Here is a 20,718-nt window from a genome sequence, read left to right as displayed (position 1 = left end):
GTACAGCTAAGAAATAAAACATTAAGATCAGATACATCAGTCTAAAGTCGTTTCAAAGTCGTGGAGAGGGCTGTTTTCTGACTTTTATTATCTCAACTGTTAGTTAATTTTTTACTTTTCCTCTGCCAGAGCAGAGGTCATTAGTTCACAGACTGCTCTGAAAGAATCACTTTGAATGCTGAGTGTTGTGTAATGTGCACAAATTAGAGAATGATGCAATGTTAGAAAAAACACTATATACCTGAAAATAAAAATATGAGAATAGTTTCTTTGCTGCTAATCTTCTAGTAATTATTCATAGTACACAACCAATTCATTATGTCATATTTTTTTCCGCTTCAGTGTCTCTTTAATGATGTGTATAGGGTATCATTTTAACCGTGACAAGCAAGAGAAGATAATTTGGGGTGTTTGAGAGATTATGCATAAGTCATTTGATTTTTGGCAAACTGAATGAGAAGCAATAAAACTTATTTACATATACTCTGTACCAAAATAAAACACTTGTAAAAAACACCAAAAGTGACAGAATTGAAAACCGAACGCATAAATAGTTACCTTAGGGACTCAGCTTTTAAAATATGTATGCTATGAGGGTGAACTACTGTTATATTTGCAAATAAGGGCTTAAATTCATTGGTAGTAGGCAATGAGAAAACAAAAAACACAACATAGGAAAAATACACCTTTATTTCCAAATAATATATTGTCACCATACTTTGAACTAGGGACATAATTTATATATTGTGATAACCAGGACAAACAGGCAGATAAAATGTGTGTTTTTTATGCACATTAGCAGTGTTTATTTTAAAACTATAGGGGATGAAAATGGAGAAATTTTGTATTTTTTCATTTTTTTCCTTGTTTTTCCCTTTAAAATGCATAAAAAGAAAAGGTATTACTGAAAATAAATATCGCCTCCAAACAGCCTATTTAGCGGCAATAAAAACAAGGTATTGATCAATTTGCTGTGATACGTAGTGAAAAAGTTATTGGTGAATGAAAGGGAGGAGCGCTGAAAGGTGAAATTTGCTTTGGTCCGTAGGGTAAAAACCCTTGGGGGTGAACTGGTTAAAATACCAGTTGCCTGACTCTCCTGCTGATCCTGTGTCTAATACTGTTAGCCACAGCCCCTCAACAAGCATGCAGATCAGACTGGATTAGCTGCATGCTTGTTTCAGGTGTGTGAATCAGCCACTACTACAGCCAAAGATCAGTAGGATTGACAAGCAACTGGTATTGTGTAAAAGGAAACCTCCATATCCCTCTCAGTTTAGGTTCCCTTTAAGTCATGGGGAAAGCAAAAGAAATGTCAAAGGATCTGTGGGAAAAGGTAGTTTCCAGAGAATTATACAATGGGATGCGCTAGAAGAGAATAAATAAATCTGTAACCCTACTCAGGGGGGAGCTGTATCCCATTACACCATGAACCTATCAAAAACAACTACGGGAACAGTCTACATACAGATGTGAAAAAGTTCATTGAAGAGAACCACATATACAATCACATAAAATGACCCTCATCTCCCCCTTAAAATATATGGCCGTGTATACTAGCCTTGTCAGCTGACACCACATGCAGCCTCACACAATCAGGCACCCTAGATAAATACTTCAGGTCCCACTACAGAAGTAGGTCAGTTTGGGTTAGGAAGAGGGGACTCTTCAATGCGTGATCTAAAGTCCAGTAAACGGCAAGACTCACATAATAGTCATCCAGATATATAGCAGATACACAGTCTGATGGGAGCATAAGGCGGACAACACGCTGTTTCAACCCACTGTCAGTGCTCACAGCATAGCGTCGACAGCACGGGATACAGCTTAGTAATTAAACATTGTCCCAGGAATCTGTTGCAGATTACCAGCAGTCCATATGTAGCTTAGCCAGCAAAGCTCAAGACATAAAAACGCTGCCCAAACGGGCTCTCACCACCGCTGGGTTCTGCTTGGCAGGATGTCCCAGGCTCTTAGTGTACTGAGTGACGATGGTGTGCACTTAATGCTCCCTGGATGATTCACCGCTGCAAGAAGTCCTCATCTGGCAGTACGCTGACACGCTGGAGCCAACTACTCCAATTCAGCGTGCGTGTATCAACATGGGATAGTCAGCTGACCGGCAGGCCGTGCCACGTGACATGTTTCGCCCAGCCCCCTCCAGGCTCTCAAAACGTAAGGGGCAGGACAAATCCTTTATTTTTTAAAAAGTTATGCAGGCGGTGGCCTGACCAATAGGAAACAGTCTGCTCCAGAGATCTGCCTAGCAACTACTGATCAGTGAAGGCAGCCAATACAGTTTTAGCTACTGTTTAAATAGAAGGGAGAATGCATTCAATTCACTAAACCTCAAACCCTCTGCATAGGATTTCTTAACCTCAATCTGTTGGTTATTTCTGAAACCCTAGCAAAGGCATACTTAAGATTTTTACAGATCATTGGCGTATAGAAGTATATACAGCTGGTAGACAGCGGCTGTCATATGCAACATTACTTCTAAGTAGCACAACCATTTGTTAGAGACATTCAATTCAAATACCGAAACATACTTAGAGACAGCATCGATCCCGGTCAGTTAACCATACACCTAGGATCAATCACGCCCCAATTCCAGCCTATAGAGCAACAGCTTATTGCAGAGACTCATAGGAGTATATACAGATATTACTGAGCAACACCAGGCTAGGCAGAAGCTTCCCAAATAGATCATTGCACCACTTACTGCATAGTTCACTGTCTTTCCATTATTGGCCCAATGGAGCAAACACACACCCAATCCTTTTTAATACACTGCGGCGCGTATTTTTTCCAGAGGGCCAACTCTGTGACCCCTATGCGGGCAGAAAAGGAACCAGTGAGAGATCTGTATTTAGTCCCCTGGGTGTCAGGGTATGCAATCTCAAATCCATCTAATTTCCATCTAGCGTGAATTTCTCTCAAGGTCTCCTCCTCTTGTAGGTAGGTTCTTTTTGTAAAATCCTTTGAATTTCAAAGTATCTGGGTCACTGGTGTGGTACTGTTTTATGTGATTGTATACGTTCTCTTCAATAAACTTTTTTCACAACTCTATGTAGACTGTTCCCGTAGTTGTTTGAAAAGTAGTTTCCCTCATAAAAAGGCATAGAATAAAATATCCAAGGAATTGTGAATGCCAATCAGCAGTATTTAAACTTAAAAGCACAATTATGGGTTCAAACCACAGTCAGGCAGACCAACTAAAATTTCAGCTACAACTGCTAGAAATTGTTCAGGATGCAATGAAAATCCAACAAATAAGTAAAATATTGAAAGAAAAAAAACAAAAAAACAAAAACAAAAAGAAAGAGTGGTGTGGCAGTTAAGATGCAGTTAAGATATGCCGCTTACAATATGCCAAAAAGCACAGACACAAGCCTCAAACCTTCTGGCTCAGTCAATAGTGATGAGACTAAAATTTAACTTTTTGGCCAGAACCATAAACGCTACATTTGAAGAGGTCAACAAAGCCTATGATTAAAAGTATACCATTCCTACTATGAAACAGTGATGGATCGCTGAGGTTTTGGGGATGCGCGAGCTACAAAGGCACAGGAAATTTGGTCAGAATTGATGGCAATACGCATGCAGTAAATTTAAAAAAAAAAAAAAGAAGCCAGCCAGGAAGCAGAGCATGGGACATACTCCAACATAATGATCCAAAACAGAAGGCCAAGTAGACCAGTTATTGGCAACAGCAACAAAGTGAAAGTAATTTACGTTGGGGAGATACATGGTATTAACCCATTCGCGTTTCGTCGTTTTCACTTGAGAAATGTTCACCTCCCATTCATTAGCCTATAACTTTATCACTACTTATCACAATGAACTGATCTATATCTTGTTTTTTCCGCCACCAATTAGGCTTTCTTTGGGGGGTACATTTTGCTAAGAGCCACTTTACTGTAAGCAGGAAGAATAAGAAAAAACGGAAAAAATTGATTTATCAGTTTTCAGCCATTATAGCTTTAAAATAATACATGCCTCCATAATTAAAACTCACGTATTGTATTTGCCCATATGTCCCGGTTATTATACCGTTAAAATTATGTCCCTATGACAATGTATGGCGACAATATTTTATTTGGAAATAAAGGTGCATTTTTTCCGTTTTGCATCTATCACTATTTACAAGTTTAAAATAATAAAAATATAGAAATATTTCATCTTTACATTGAGATTTAAAAAATTTAGACCCTTAGGTAAATATTTAAAAAAAATGTTTTAATGTAATTTTTTTTTTATTATATTAAACATTTTATTTGGGTAGTTTTGGGAGGGTGGGATGTAAACAATATGTTTATAATGTAAATGTGTGTTGATTTTCATTTTTTTACTTTTAGTTGTAGTATTACTTTTTGACCACAAGATGGCGGCCTAGAGTTCGTTTACATGACGTCACTCTAAGCTTAACACGCTTAGAGCGACGCATGGGGGAGGTAGCAGCCAGAAAAGGCGCAGCTTCCGAGAGAAGCTGTCGCTTTTTCAGCGGGGGAGAGGAATCAGTGATCGGGCTCCATAGCCCAATTCACTGATTGCCTGGCTAGCGATCCGCGGGCCGGGAGCGCGCGTGCAATTGGCCGCGGTAGCGCGCATGGTTCCTGGACGTAGTTTCTACATCCAGGAAGCAAAATAGGTTAAGAATTTGGGTATGTACATTTTTTTTTAAGTACTGTAATATGGGTAGTTTTCATACTGATAAAAAAAGTGTTAACAGTTTTTGACAATAAATGGCTTCAGCCAACCACTAACCATAAGTGAAAAAAGTTTTTGTATTCATATTCTCAGAAGAAAAAAAGAAAATAATTCAGAAATCAAATTCTACAAGGGTATGTAATGTTATGAGCACAACTGTATAATGCACAGTATATTGGTAAAACATCCCTCAAGTATTAATTCAAAAGTAAGGGATATTGACCCTAATGCATCAGTGTGCATATATACCCAAATCATTGCCAGAAAGAGGCAACCAAGAAAAATAAAATGCATACATGTGTAATACAAGGCATCTATAACATAGGTACAGCAAAAATGATAAGGCTGATGCAGATCCGTCAAAACCAGCCTCATCAGCAGGACAGTTTGTACATACGCCTGATTTGCCGTCCGAACGACCGGTCGTTTGGGGAAAAAAAAAAAAAAAAAAAATCAGACGTGTGTATGTACCTTAAAAGGTATCTCCCTTTACTGCTGTTCTATCTATACACACACACAGGGGCTGCAGCACACAACAGAAAAGCAGTGACAGGGGCTCTCTGATACGCTTTAATGCGTTTCAGCTCACCAACTGCACCAAAGGGTCCCCAACTACAGGTCCTTCTCCAAAAATTAGCATATTGTGATAAAGTTCATTATTTTCTGTAATGTACTGATAAACATTAGACTTTCATATATTTTAGATTCATTACACACAACTAAAGTAGTTCAAGCCTTTTATTGTTTTAATATTGATGATTTTGGCATACAGCTCATGAAAACCCAAAATTCCTATAAAAAAAATTAGCATATTTCATCTGACCAATAAAAGAAAAGTGTTTTTAAAACAAAAAAAGTCAACCTTCAAATAATTATGTTCAGTTATGCACTCAGTACTTGGTCGGGAATCCATTTGCAGAGATGACTGCTTCAATGCGGCGTGGCATGGAGGCAATCAGCCTGTGGCACTGCTCAGGTGTTATGGAGGCCCAGGATGCTTCAATAGCGGCCTTAAAGAGAACCCGAGGTGTGTTTAAAGAATGTTATCTGCATACTGAGGCTGGATCTGCCTATACAGCCCAGCCTCTGTTGCTATCCCAAACCCCACTAAGGTCCCCCTGCACTCTGCAATCCCTCATAAATCACAGCTGTGCTGTGAGGCTGTATTTACATCTGTAGTGTCAGTCTCAGCTGCTCCCCCGCCTCCTGCATAGCTCCGGTCCTTGCCCCCATCCCTTCCCTCCAATCAGCAGGGAGGGAAGGGATGCAGGCGGGGACCGGAGTTCTGCAGGAGGCGGGGCAGCAGACTGACACTATAGAGATAAATACAGCCAGCTCTGACAAGCTGTTTGTCAGCAGCGTGGCTGTGATTTATGAGGGATTGCAGAGTGCAGGGGGACCTTAGTGGGGTTTGGTATTTTCCAGATGAAGCAGGCACACCATCCACCATCAGATTTCCGGGGTGCTTGGTGACGTGGTATAGGCAGTACCACACATCGAATCAATCCACAAGTCTCACCAGCACACCACAAGTTAAAGCGCACCTTTTATTGTGCCAGTTTCCACAATATTCCAACAATTGTTTCGGGGGCCACGCAGGGTCCCCCTTTATCAAGGCATGTGGCTACACTACACATACAAAACAGTTCCTCTATATACATCTCTAATCCCCAATACCCCACCTAGAAAACGTGACCTCATGACGACATCATACTGATTTGCATAGATAAACACAATCTAACTTCACACATTATGAATAATCAGAATGCTATATACTTCTGATGGACATAACCAAGTGCATAATATACAGTTTTGTATTAGGACCTACCATCATGAGATGTGCCCAGATCGCACTCGGTCTGTTTCTATAGTTAATTGAAGAAGATTGAAGAAATTTGAAATCCCATGCCTTCCCCTCCGTCCGTTATCCTGTAGTCCCCCTCGGGTGGAATTTTCCAGGACCTACCCCGAGTGTTCACAAGTCCGTGGGCGTTACCACGGTATCGCCCCACAGTCCCTCGACAAAATGTCGTCATGGGGCGTGGAGGCACGGAGTCAGCGTTCCCCGCCTCCGTGCACGTCACAATTCCGCCCCATAATCCTCTAGCAAAGCGTCATGATGGGACCTGGGAGTGCGGAATCCGCATCCCACGCCCATCAGCGTCGACGTCATGCGCCGCATGTTGTCCATTGAATCGAGATGGGCGGGACAGTGTACTCCAATCCCGCCCCTGTTTCTCTATAGGCTGCTCCTCTCAATGTGATAGTTACATCAGCGTGGTGGAACCACGTGGTGTAAACAATTCATTATCCACGTAACCGCTGCATCTGAATGATGCTGCCTGGTTACATACAATAATAAATGCCCGCAGGACTAGTTAAATAACTTCTAGCGGAGGAGACATGGGGAAACCAATTGGAAGTAACAAACTCTTGCAGCGAGAGGCGTACTGGATCTTTAAAATGGGGACAGTAGCTCCAAAGGGTCTTAACAAGAACAATCCACTAACCTGTTTCTTAGGGGAGAGATAATGAGCTGGTAGAATGTCATCATATTGATAGATTTTATTGCAGGATGATTTGATATTTTAACGTTTTTATTGTTTCTTATTTCACTGCTATCATCATATGTGGACTGTATAGATAATATATATGCGCTATTTTTGTATTTCAGAGGGATGAAACAACATGTACACCTCGCTTGATCTATGTGTCCCCGCCTTCCCTAATGCCAGCTTGGTGCTCCCTTTCCCCATATCATCAATCCTTAAACCCTGCACCTCTCCTCTGGCAAAAATCAGCATTGCGAGATGCCCCGAGATCGCCGGTGGTGAGTGGTAAATTTTAATATAAATATTACTTCCAATTGGTTTCCCCATGTCTCCTCCGCTAGAAGTTATTTAACTAGTCCTGCGGGCAGTTATTATTGTATGTAACCAGGCAGCATCATTCAGATGCAGCGGTTACGTGGATAATTAATTGTTTACACCACGCTGATGTAACTATCACATTGAGAGGAGCAGCCTATAGAGAAACAGGGGCGGGATTGGAGTACACTGTCCCGCCCATCTCGATTCAATGGACAACATGCGGCGCATGACGTCGACGCTGATGGGCGTGGGATGCGGATTCCGCACTCCCAGGTCCCATCATGACGCTTTGCTAGAGGATTATGGGGCGGAATTGTGACGTGCACGGTGGCGGGGAACGCTGACTCCGTGCCTCCATGCCCCATGACGACATTTTGTCGAGGGACTGTGGGGCGATACCGTGGTAACGCCAACGGACTTGTGAACACTCGGGGTAGGTCCTGGAAAATTCCACCCGAGGGGGACTACAGGATAACGGACGGAGGGGAAGGCATGGGATTTCAAATTTCTTCAATCTTCTTCAATTAACTATAGAAACAGACCGAGTGCGATCTGGGCACATCTCATGATGGTAGGTCCTAATACAAAACTGTATATTATGCACTTGGTTATGTCCATCAGAAGTATATAGCATTCTGATTATTCATAATGTGTGAAGTTAGATTGTGTTCATCTATGCAAATCAGTATGATGTCGTCATGAGGTCACGTTTTCTAGGTGGGGTATTGGGGATTAGAGATGTATATAGAGGAACTGTTTTGTATGTGTAGTGTAGCCACATGCCTTGACTTAGTGGGGTTTGGGATAGCAACAGAGGCTGAGCTGTGTAGGCAGATCCAGCCTCTGTATGCAGATAATATTCTTCAAATCCACCTCGGGTTCTCTTTAAGGCCCATACACACGTCGGATTTTTTTAAACAACCTGTCGTTTGGATGTCCCGTCGTTCAGTCGTCCGAACGTCAAATCGGGCGTGTGTACAGTCACTGATAAGACTGGTCTTGAGCGATCCGCCAGGCTCTCTTCTCGCCCCCCTCCCCCCCAGTGGTTTGTTTTGTTTAAAATGTTGTCATTTTTTAAATAAAACTGCCTATTTTTTTCTTTTACGCTTTACCCTCCCTCCCACCCCACAGCCAGCCAATAACGGCGATCGGCTGTCATAGGCTTCTGCCTATGAGAGCCGATCGCTCTCTAGTGTCCCATGGGGACAGCCGTGTCACATGGCTGTCCCCAGTACAGCGCTGCTGCCGATCGCAGCGCTGTTCAATGTAATTAGACGGCGATTCCGCCGTCTAACAGTCTCCCGGAGACTGAAGGCTCGGAGACTGAAGGAGGAGCTCCGCTCCGCCCACTAACAGGAGATGCACGCGCGATCTCCTGTACTGCGAGCCCCAAGGACTTTACGCCAATTGGCGTTAGCTGGTCCTGGGGCTGCCGCCGCGGCCACGCCCATTGGCGTGACGCAGTCGGCAAGCGGTTAACCCCCCTATGAGGGACAGAATATATATTTGCAGTTACATAATTGTGTGCTATAAAATAAAACCTTTGTCTGCTTTCTCTTTTTAGTTCCAAAGGAAGAATGGGAAGAGAGGAAAAAAGAAAAGATGGGAAAGGGTGAGTATGGAATTGGGGATTGGGCTTAAAACATCTGCTAGGTAGTATGGGGTTTTGAGCGGTGTCTTAGCTTTACTGGAGAAGTAACTGGCAGAATTAAAGAAAACTGGTAGAAGAGCTTTTGAATACAAACCACAGAGCAGTTTGATTTTTTACGTTCAACACAAAAGTGACCGTGAACAAAAAAATTTTACAGGAAAAAAAAAAATCCAAGCTTAAAGGGACTCCGAGCAGTGCAGAAACTATGGAAATATGCATACCATTTTGAAGCTCTCTTTCCAACGATATATAAACCGCCGCCCTACGCCTTTTAGTTTTCGGTATTTTTCCGATCGAAATCGCAGCAAACGGGATTTCGATCGCGAAAATAACGAAAACTAAAAAGGCGTAGGTCGGCGGTTTATGGGTCGTTGGAAAGAGAGAAGAGCTTCAAAATAGTATGCATCTTTCCATAGTTGCTTGTATTACACAGGACGACTTTTCCCCAAAATCGGCAGCTCCATTCAGCTGCTGACTTTGGGAAAAAGTCGTCCTGTGTAATACAAGCAACTATGGAAAGATGCATACCATTTTGAAGCTCTTTTTCTCCTCTTTCCAACGACACAAACCGCCGCCCTACGCCTTTTAGTTTGATATTTTCGCGATCGAAATCGCAGCTGCCGCAATTTCGATCGCGAAAATAGCGAAAACTAGAAGGCGTAGGGCGGCGGTTTATGTATATCGTTGGAAAGAGAAGAAAGAGCTTCAAACTGGTATGCATCTTTCCATAGTTTCTGCACTGCTCGGAGTCCCTTTAACAGAAGAGGTCAAATATATAGGGAAAACATGACTAACCTGTCCATTTATTCTTTCTTCTGGCAATATCTCAGTTTTTATTTTAACTAGTTTAACTGCTATTGGTTTGCCAGTACGTCTGTCTGATGACACTTCAAACTCAACATCATCTGCAGAGGAAGAACAAACAATCAAAAGTTCTAAACAATTCATTGATACTGCAGTGGACTCAACAGTCACCAAGCAAAGCAATTAAAGGACATGCAACTTCCATATGCCTTGCATATTGTAAAGCAGTTAAAACAAAATGGCAGGTTTTCTTTACACATTCACATTATGAAACATGTAGCTGTTGTCCCTGCTAACATGCTTCGCAGTGTGGAACTGATGTCTCTCCCAAAAAGAAGGGCAAAGTTCCCCAATGAGATGTATTAATGCGCAATGCAAAGTTTGCTTCCATTGTTTCTTAATGCACCTGTTCTACTGCAATGAGCACAGTTGTGCCTTTGTGAGGCTTATTAGCCCTATACAGTGAGTGTTTGTCAGGTGCATCTTGGTTAGATGCGCGACCATTTCATTGAAGCTCTCCTTGAATAAAAAAAGCATGTGGCTGTTGCTCTTTGCAGCGCTGACTCCATTAAGTTACACACTGAATCTGACAGCACTGCAAACCACACAGAAATCTATGTTGCAGTGCACTGTCAGAACACACTGTTGTGCATGAGCCCAGGCAGTCTATGCACTGTGCTTGCATAGAACAACAAGTTACTGAAATCAGCACAGCAAGTGACAGTGTGGTAACAGTTAAGGTCCTTAAAGTGAAGCCACTGGAGAGAGGAAGAAAAAAAAAAAAAACAAGTTAGCGGAAATTGATTTTTATTTTTCACAAAGTGTCATTTTCCACTAACTTGACAAAAAATAAAATCTTCTATGAACTCACCATACACCTAATGGAATACCTTGGGGTGTCTTTCTAAAATAGGGTCACTTGTGGTGTTCCTATACTGCCCTGGGATTTTAGGGGCCTTAAACAGTGAGGAGTAGTCTAGAAACCAAATGCCTCAAAATGACCTGTGAATAGGATGTTGGGCCCCTTAGCACACCTAGGCTGCAAAAAAGCAAAAAAAAAAAAGCAAAAAAAAAAAAGTGTCACATGTGGTATCGCCATACTCAGGAATAGTATAATGTGTTTTGGGATGTATTTTTCCACATACCCATGCTGGGTAGGAGAAATATCTGTGTAAATGACAATTCGATTTTTTTTCCACACACAATTGTCCATTTACAGAGCCATTTCTCCCACCCAGCATGGGTACGTGTAAAAATACACCCCAAAACACATTACACTACTGAGTACGGTGATACCACATGTGACACTTTTTCAGCCTAGGTGCGCTAAGGGGCCCAACGTCCTATGAGTACCTTTAGGATTTCACAGGTCATTTTGAGGCATTTGGTTTCCAGACTACTTCTCACAGTTTAGGGCCCCTAAAATGCCAGGGCAGTTTAGGAACCCCACAAGTGATCCCATTTTAGAAAGAAGACAACCCAAGGTATTCCGTTAGGTGTATGGTGAGTACATACAAGATTTTATTTTTGTCACAAGTTAGCTTTTTTTTTTTTTTCTGTGTGTCATTTTTCACTAATTTGTGACAAAAAAATAAAAATTCTATGAACTCATCATACACCTAACGGAATACCTTGGGGTGGCTTTCTAAAATGGGGTCACTTGTGGGGTTCCTATATTGCCCTGGCATTTTAGAGGCCAAAAACCGTGAAGAGTAGGCTGGAAACTAAATGCCTCAAAATGCCTGTTCAGGTGTATAAGCATCTGCAAATTTTGACGACAGGTGGTCTAGGAGGAGCCGAATTTTGTGGAACCGGTCATAAGCAGGGTGGCCCCTTAGATGACAGGTTGTATTGGCACTCAAGTGCAGGAAGCGCAGGATGCTCTCAAATTGTGGCCTGGACATGGCAGCAGAGAACATGGGCATGTGATGTATTGGGTGCATAGACCAATAAGACCGCAATATATTCTTTTTGACTAGACCTATGTCTTTTTGACTAGGCCTTGTCCCCGCTGCTTTACACACATTGCTAAGTTCATGTAAATTTGTCTTCACCCGTGGCCACACCCACATTCTGGTCCATGGCCACACCCATTTTTCAGCGCCGCTGTACGCACAACGGAACCCTCATGTTTTTCGGTGCACTGTGCGCGCCACACAACTTCACCGAAATTTTGAATTGCATTTTGTGGAAAATGCTGCCTAATTGTCCTTTAATTGCATTTTTTTTCGGGGGGGGGGGGGGGATGCTGAAGTGGAACAAGTTTTATTCTCTGCACCAAGTCAGGCTCAGGGTTATCACTTTCAGCATTGACCCCGACTTGGGAATATTGCTGGTGAGGTTAAAGTGGACCTACACTCTTACACAGAACTGAAAACTGCGCCTAAAATAAATTTCTTACCTCCCACTTTAAGTTCTTGCAGGTTTCCATTGTATTGAGAGGCATGAAAGAAGAGTCTGGCCTGGCGTTCTGAACACTGTATAAATCCATAGGATGTAAGCAATTTCTCAATTATACCGGTTTCACGCAGAGCTGATGTACCATTCGGGTACCCATTATGTCCATTATTGTGCAGAAGGTTTGGGTCAAAGCTCATCTAATTAAAAAGGAGGGAAAACAGTGAACCGTCACAAACCATTTTAAAAGCATGAAGTCTAAATCCTACAATTTAGTTGGCTGGATCAAAAAGCAGAAGTTAAAATGAAACATGTTAAAATGTGTACCAATTAAACAAAAACAAAAAAACACACGAACAACAGTGTTAGAAAGATATATGGCCATGGAAATGCATGAAGATTTAGTGGAGAGAAGAAAAAAATAAAAATAAAAAATAAAAATGAGAACCCCAGGACATTTTTATGGATGTTCTGACTATTTTAAGAGAGGAACTATAGTGAAAATAACGTAAAAATTGCTTTTTTTTTACTACTATATTCACTTATAAATTTAGTCAGTGTCTGCCCCATTGTAAAATCTTTCCTCATTTGTATTTACATTCTGAAAATTATAACAGGTGGCAACATCTTTAACAAGGAACTCCAGTGAAAATAATGTAATAAAAATGCTTCGATTTTACAATAAATTATGTATAAATTGTTTAGTCAGTGTTTGCCCATTGTAAAAGCTTTCCTCTCCCTGATTTACATTGACATTTATCACATGGTGACATTTTTACTGCTGGCAGGTGATGTCACTGGAAGTAGCTGGTCCTTGCTTTTTTGGCAGTTGGAAACCACTGTGAACAGTTATTTCCCACAATGCAACGAGGTTCACAGACGGGAAACTTCCAGGACCATGGTCCTCCGTTTTCTTTGGGAGGGATTTCACCACAACATCAGCCATACAGAGCCCCCCTGATGATCCATTTGTGAAAAAGATCTCATGTAAATGGGGGTATCAGCTACTGATTGGGATGAAGTTCTATTCTTGGCTACGGTTTCTCTAATTCTGCCAGGTGATCACTGTGCATACAACTTATGGCTTGCTTGGCAGTTGAAAACAGGCATTTCCTGCAATGAAACAGTTCACATATTCCTGAGAAAAAAGAAAAAAAAATATCCCCAGTAGGGATAAAATCTGCAATAAAAGCCCAGAAAAGTCTGAATCCTAAAAGTCTGCTAAAACTGATACAAAAGTGGTTTGCAATGGGTTTTGAGTGGCCGTGGCACACAAACCACTTGATAACCATACAAAAGGATAATAAAGATCATAAAGAAACTTAGAAAGGCAACATTAAATATCAACCACTAGGACGTGGTCTTTAATTTCCTAACCTGAGCAAGAAAGAAGCCTATGCCTGATTAAAGGCTGACAATTTTTCTTTTGGCCACTTTATAAATAGGTTCTCAATACTACTGGCTTCAGCTAGATACTATTCATTCTGATCCCGAATGTTACGGATTTTATAAACATGCATTAGAGGTAAAACTTGCACAGAAATTTTAGTGGACACGGCTTTCTTCACATTTAGTAGTCATAGCTGTGCTTATAAAGCACACATATTGGTAAGCTTAGTGTATTATACACAAACCGTGCACAAATCTTATCGACTTGGCAAAGCCATGCTTTTTGTGCTTACAGATCTCTGGTACAAGGGGGTCCTCTTCTGTTTTTTAGGCCCACATGAAGTTGAGGTGGGAGCGATAGGGATTGCAGCAGATGGGGTGTGGGGCTCTGATGATACGGTATATAGTTTCTCCATCATATACAGCTGTGATAAAACATCACATACGTAAATACAAGATTATAGTATTAAACCACCTTATGGTAGTATCGTCAGTCACTAGTACCAGTAGGCTAAACCTTTTTAATCTTGGAGAGAGGGGAGGAGGGTTATAACCTGTCCCAATTACTGATAACCAAAGCCCTTGGGTGCAAAATGAGGTAGAGGTTTGCCTTAAGAACCACGCAGATGTTCTAACCTTTCTCCACTCTTTAAAGAAAAATACCGTAAATAAAAATTTATTACTGGGTCTGCTGAAAATGAACATTAATCTTATGCAGATAAGCATTCACAAATGAAAAATTACCCAGGTAGAATTAAAGCAGAAGTACCGGTATATCATATCACCACACTGATCAGCATAATGGCCTTGCAGTAGCGCAAAGGTTCAGGCACACAGTTTTCTGCACACAGTGTGTTTCTATGCAGGAAAATGCCTGCTTTTTTCACAGCAGCTAAAGTAATGGATAGAGAAAACTGACAAAATGTGCAGTCATCAAGCAGAATGTCAGGTTTTTTTCTAACCCATTAACGCAAAACTTTGCCGATTTCCCAATTACAAAGATGCAATGATTAACACTACATCTCACAACAATAGTCTTAAACTCAATTTTTGTCTATTTGCCACAGAGCACACTTTCCCTTTTAGGCAGGGAAAAAGCTTGTCTTTCAGTTTCTTGCACGTGGTTTCTGCACACCAAGTGTTTTCTATGCAGAAAAAAAATGTTTCTTCACAGCAGCTAACAGCTCTGCTGTTTGCAATCTACATGTTGCCACTCGGTACACTTATCCAACGTCATGGCCTGACGTACCACTGCTACGCCGATGACACACAGCTATACCTGTCCTTCAAACCTGGTGGAACAGACCCTACTCCAAAAATAAAAAAAAAACTCTTGCTTAGCTGAGCTACAGGCATGGATGAATGGTAACTGGCTGAAACTGAATGCTGACAAAACTGAGGTCCTGTTTGTCCAAAGCCAGCACTCGCCATCAAAACAGCGCTATCCTAAAGCAACACCAACCAGGATTGGGAATTCAGGCATAAACAGCTCCAACCTTGTGCGCAGCCTTGGCGTACTAATCGATGGGGAATTGAGTTTCAGAAACCAAATTTTATCTGTAGTTAAGGACCTGCGTCACCTGCAATTAGTGCAGAATGCTGCTGCCAGATTGCTAACAAACCAGCCTCGCCACTGTCACATTACACCGATCCTTCGCTCACTGCACTGGCTACCAGTAGAATGGAGAATACTCTTCAAGATTGGACTGCTGACATTCAAATCCCTGCACAATCTGGGCCCTGGATACATGAAGGACTTGCTGAAGCTGCACCACACCTCTCACAACCTCAGATCAGCAAGTTCTATAAACTTGGTCACTCCCAGAGTACACCTCAAAAAAAAAAAAAAAAAAAAAAAAAATCGGGAGATAGAGCCTTCTGTCATGCTGCCCCTACTCTTTGGAACTCCCTGCCACACCCAGTAAAGACAGCACCATCCCTGGAGCTATTCAAATCCAGACTGAAAAGCTACCTGTTTAGCCTGGCATTTCCAGACTTATAAAATTCTTCCTCTGTACCACGATGGTCGGAGCCATGCTTATGCGCTTTGAGTCCCACGGGAGAAAAGCGCTTTACAAATGTTATTTGTTGTTGTAGTAGTAGTAGTAGTAGTAATGTAAATAAATACAGAATACTGACAAAATGTGCAGAATTATTCAAAATGTCAGTCTTTTCTGCGCGCGAGAAACATTAAGTGTGAAAAAGCCCATTGATTAACATGAGTTCTCGGTTTTTCTGTGCATAAAACGCATATGAGACCAGTAAAGTGGGTTCCCTGCCCAAGTCAACCCCCCTTGCTACCTTTTCAGCCACTGCATTTCCAGAGGGGGTGCGCCATACTTTTGTGTTGACTAGTTCAGATAGGGTGAACGGATATCAGTCAGCTCTGGGAAAGCACCGATGTTCAGTACAGCTACTTTTCAAAAAGACACTGACTGATCACCAATAAGACACATTCTTGCAACTATCTGTGATAAGAGTGCAATGTACTTCAGGATATTTGATACACTTTATAAGTAAAAAGCAGTTTGACAGTTGACAACACAACTATGCTTGATCTACAGGACCCCCCCCCCTCCGATAAAATACATTCACCCTCATTACACATTTATACAACCATTTCTACTTGCATTGTAAATTAGCCAGACCTCTGCCTCATTATTAAACAAAGTGAGAAATACCTGTCTGACAACATCCTTTACAACTAGTTAAATTCAAAATGGATGGCCTGTTACAAAGCCTTGAGACAACTGTGGAGGCTGCCAACTTTGGAGTTGTTGGCATATCTTATAAGGGAGCAAACTGGCATGCTAAATATGGGCCTCCATATTCCTCTCACCTAAGAATTATTTTAAGGCGGAACTCCAGTGAAAAGAAGGTTATAAAAAGGTGCTTAATTTTTACAATAATTATGTATAAATGATTTAGTCAGTGTTTGCTCATTGTGAAATCTTTCTTCTCCCAGATTTACATTCAGACATGAATAACACATGGTGACATTTTTACTGCTGGCAGGTGATGTCACTGGAAGGAGATGCTGCTTGCTTTTTTTGGCAGTTGGAAAAAGCTGTTTCCCACATTGCAACAAGGCTCCCATAGGAACTCAGAGCTGTGAGGTGCTGACATCACACTGTGGGGAAGGGGGGGGGGGGGGGGGGGTTCAACAAAAATCAGCCTTACAGAGCTCCCTGATGAGCAGTTTTTTGAAAAGGAATAGACTTCTAATGGGAAAGAGGGGGGGGGGGGGGGGGGGAGGGTATCAGCTACTGATTGGGATGAAGTTCAATTCTTGGTTACGGTTTCTCTTTAAATAGTGGTTGTAGAAAAAAATTGAAAAAAAGTGCCTCAAATGGGTTCTTATGTTAAGCAGCGGTATGCCACTAGACAATCCAGAGGCATCCCCATTCCTCTATTACTTGCGTTTGGACCCACCGAAGCCCATCAAAGGCTTGTCAACAGAGCTTGGCCACACTGCCCAGCGAGTCAAACGGAATCAGCGGGATAAAGAGTCTGCTTCTTACACAAAACTGATAATAGGACTATTAATACCACTTGATGATAAAGCTCCCTTTCCAGCTCTCGTCAAACTTCTACGCTTTACTACTGTATCATTCATTTGAAGTACACATCCTTACTCCATTTTCTTCAGCCTAGTCAGCCCCCCCCCCCCAAAAAAAAAAAAATCAATTCTCTCAAATGGGAGTATATAAAAAAAAATTATGTAAATATATAGGAGCCTGAAGAGTGTTTAGTGAGGTCATGTTTTCCTCCACTATTAACCTCCTGAGCGTTACGCCGCTCAGGAGGTTTTGCCAGTTTGTGCCCCCCCCCAGAGATCCAAAGGCTGACCACCCTATAGCTAGCACTAGGCTAGCTAGTAGAAATGCCCCGCTCCCCCCCCCCCCCCCCCCATTAATACATTACCAAGCCTGGATCCAAAGATCGGCTCAGCCTCCCCATACAGCTCCGGTCTTCACTATGGGTAGGATCGCACATGACGTCACAGACGTCATGCACAAACCCGATCCTCCCCATAGAGAGACCGGAGCTGTGCAGGGAGGCTGCGCCAATCGATGGATCCGGGGTGGGGGGTGTGTGCAATGTATAAACGGTGGGATCGCCAGTGTCAGGCATACCGCTGAGGAGGTTAAATCAGTTCGAGTAAGGACGTATTTTCAAGGGCATGAACAAACTTTGAAGGGGTTGAGAGTGCTTGCGCTTCAACAAATATTGCAGAACTGAGTGCATAGGAAAATCTTGGTTTGTATTCTAGTCCCAGACTGGTATAATCTAGTCTAGATGCAATGCAGGGGCAAAAAGGCACAACTTAAAATTTTGTCACCCAAGGTCAGGTCTCAATTTGAAGGTGCATGATTCAGACACTACTAACCAAAAAGTAGCAGACTGCGAAGCAACTGGTGTTTAAAGTGAACCAGAGGTGAGAGCGATATGGAGTCTGACATTTCCTTTTAAAAAATACTAGTTGCCTGGCAGTCCTGCTGATCTATTTGGCTGCAGTAGTGAACTGAATTACACCAGAAACAAGCATGCAGCTAATCTTGTTAGTTCTGACAATATTGTCAGAAATATCCAACCTGCTGCATGCTTGTTCAGGATCTATGGTTGAAAGTATTAGAGGCAGAGGACCATCAGGGCAGCCAAGCAACTGATATTGCTTAAAAAGGAAATAAATATGGCAGCCTCCATATTATTCTCACCTTTGGTTCCCTTAAAAAAAGGAAATAAATATGGCAGCCTCCATATAGCTTTCCTCATGTTTCATGTTGGTAGTCACTAGCTCAGATGGCCACTAGGGTTTAGCTTCTTAGCCCAAAGTGCTTTGGTTTCTCCCTAAGAGCAGAGATCATCATTGCATAGATTTAAAAAATTGTTGAGAATTCTAAGCAATGATGTGCTTTGCATGCTACGCTCTTTCAACAAACATGAAAGCACACTCAAAGATAGTTAATGAAAGTACTATAAACTGAGGAGTCTGAGGGCCATATGACTTGTCAAAAGCGCAGTTGGAAAGTACAGTACTCATGTTGGCTTGGCATTAATGCTCGAATGTCTGAAAAGACACCACTAATGCAATACAATACATACAGAACAGCTTTTGGGGCAACATGTACTGCCAATCCCTTTTCAGTGAAGGCCTTATTTCAGCATGGTAATGCGAAACCACATCTACACACAACAGCATGGCTCTGTAATGAACAGTTAGAATGCTGAATGGGTATGCTTATATCCAAAAGCAGAGTACAGATTAAACTCTTTCAGGCAAGAATGGGTCAACATTATACTTTTGAAAATGACAGCAACTGGGTCTCCTTAGTTCTCAGATTTTTGGAATGCGTTAAAGCATACCTAAACAGTTGTGTGTGTCAACTGTCTTAAAGAGACTCTGAAGCGAAGATAAATTCTATTTAACTTGTATTCCTGTCAAGGAGTATAAAAGCTGCTAAACCTCCGCTATCCCGCGGCAAAACGAGGGGTTTATACCCCCAAATCCCTTCTGTGGTGCCCGGGGAGCGCTTCCTGAATGAGGCAGAGCTAATGACTGTATAGAGGCAGAGCTACAGCTGAAAGCTCTGCCTCCAGGAGCAGCAAAATCCACAACCAAGAAATTTGTGGATTTTGCAGGGGGGTTTGGGGGGTATGAACCCCTCGTTTTGCCGTGGGATAGCGGTGGTTTAGCAGCTGTTATACTCATTGACAGGAATACAAGTTAAAAAAATAGAATTTATCCTCGCTTCAGTCTCTTTAAAGGGAACCAGAGATGAACGATTCACACAAAATAAACATATCAGTTGATAGCTTGTAAAGAATAAATGCTCTACCTGATAATTTTGCCGTTCTGGTGTGCCTTTGTGTTTTTTATCCATTATTGCTCCAGGAAAAAATCAAATATGGCCGCCGGCTCATATCTTCTCCTTACGGGTTATGAGTTGTTCTGGATGTGCTGTCTAGGCCATATGAGACTATGCTGCTATCTAGGCTAAATGCAGCCTTTCATCTATGTGCTTTCATTTTAGTATGATGTACAGCTGCCTGTAGGAAGAGTCTCTCAGAGGAATGAAACTGCCGTTATTATCAGTATCTAGTGCACACAGAGCACACAGGGATCATATTACAGCCACAGAGCTTCTCTCTCAGGAGCAGCAGCCTCTCCCATATCATCACAGCTCTCAGTATGCAAAGCAGGAAATCTAAGCCAGGAGAGAGGAAGGCTTGGGCTTGAAAAGACTACACAGAAGAGTGACAGCTATAATGATTCCAGGTCAAACCTCGACTGAATAGTCGGTGGATTCTTATCACAGTTGCTAGTAGACTAATTAAGCAGATAACAATGAAACTAAAAGCAGGGTAGGTGTTTACTGTCATGTTCCCACTAATAAATGTAATAAAATACATGAGGGTGCTTCATCTCTGGTTCTCTTTAAGGTATCCTAAAGGGACATAAAATTATATAGCGCATCAGAATTTCATTTTAGTTCAACAGCACAGGTTCACTAAAGACAGGTCCTGTCTCACCAACATGCTGACCTTTTATGGAGTGGTGAATGTAAATATAGCTCACAGGAAAATAAAAACGTAGTATACTTGGACTTTGAAAAAGCTTTGACACTTGCTTACAACAGCCTGATGTAGAAAATAAGGCTAGAGACCAGGGGAAAAATGTGATACAAAAATATGCATGACAGTGACATACTACAAGACCAACAGAGTTATACATTTAGGCATATGGCAGATGAAAACTACTAGGCTTTTCCCAGTGGCGTCAATCCAGGGATTTTGTCTGCCACGTGAAGTCAGGAAAGGTTTTTTTTTTTTTTTTTACCCTTTTAAGGCCCAAGTCTTGTAAGCGATTTGTTCTTTCCTCTGTATCAACTGGAA

General features: G+C 41.9%; 1 protein-coding gene across 6 annotated transcripts in view; it reads right to left on the bottom strand.

Moving 5' to 3' along the window:
- CSDE1 (cold shock domain containing E1) overlaps window positions 1–20,718 on the bottom strand; it is a 118,502-nt gene that overhangs the window by 60,025 nt on the left and 37,759 nt on the right. For 4 of the 6 annotated variants that reach the window (XM_068269685.1, XM_068269684.1, XM_068269683.1 and 1 more), the window contains 3 exons: window positions 14,115–14,246; window positions 12,437–12,632; window positions 10,027–10,136 (listed from right to left, as the gene is read on the bottom strand). In XM_068269685.1, coding sequence (XP_068125786.1) covers window positions 10,027–10,136; window positions 12,437–12,632; window positions 14,115–14,240 — 432 coding nt within the window. In that variant the 5' untranslated portion in view covers window positions 14,241–14,246. Of the gene's footprint in view, window positions 1–10,026; window positions 10,137–12,436; window positions 12,633–14,114; window positions 14,247–20,718 lie in introns of those variants that run through there. The other 2 variants (XM_068269686.1, XM_068269688.1) reach the window with 1 other exon arrangement.

Source organism: Hyperolius riggenbachi, chromosome 2 (assembly GCF_040937935.1).
Source record: "Hyperolius riggenbachi isolate aHypRig1 chromosome 2, aHypRig1.pri, whole genome shotgun sequence".
Lineage (NCBI taxonomy): Eukaryota > Metazoa > Chordata > Amphibia > Anura > Hyperoliidae > Hyperolius > Hyperolius riggenbachi.
This window is presented reverse-complemented; position numbering and strand designations above follow the sequence as displayed.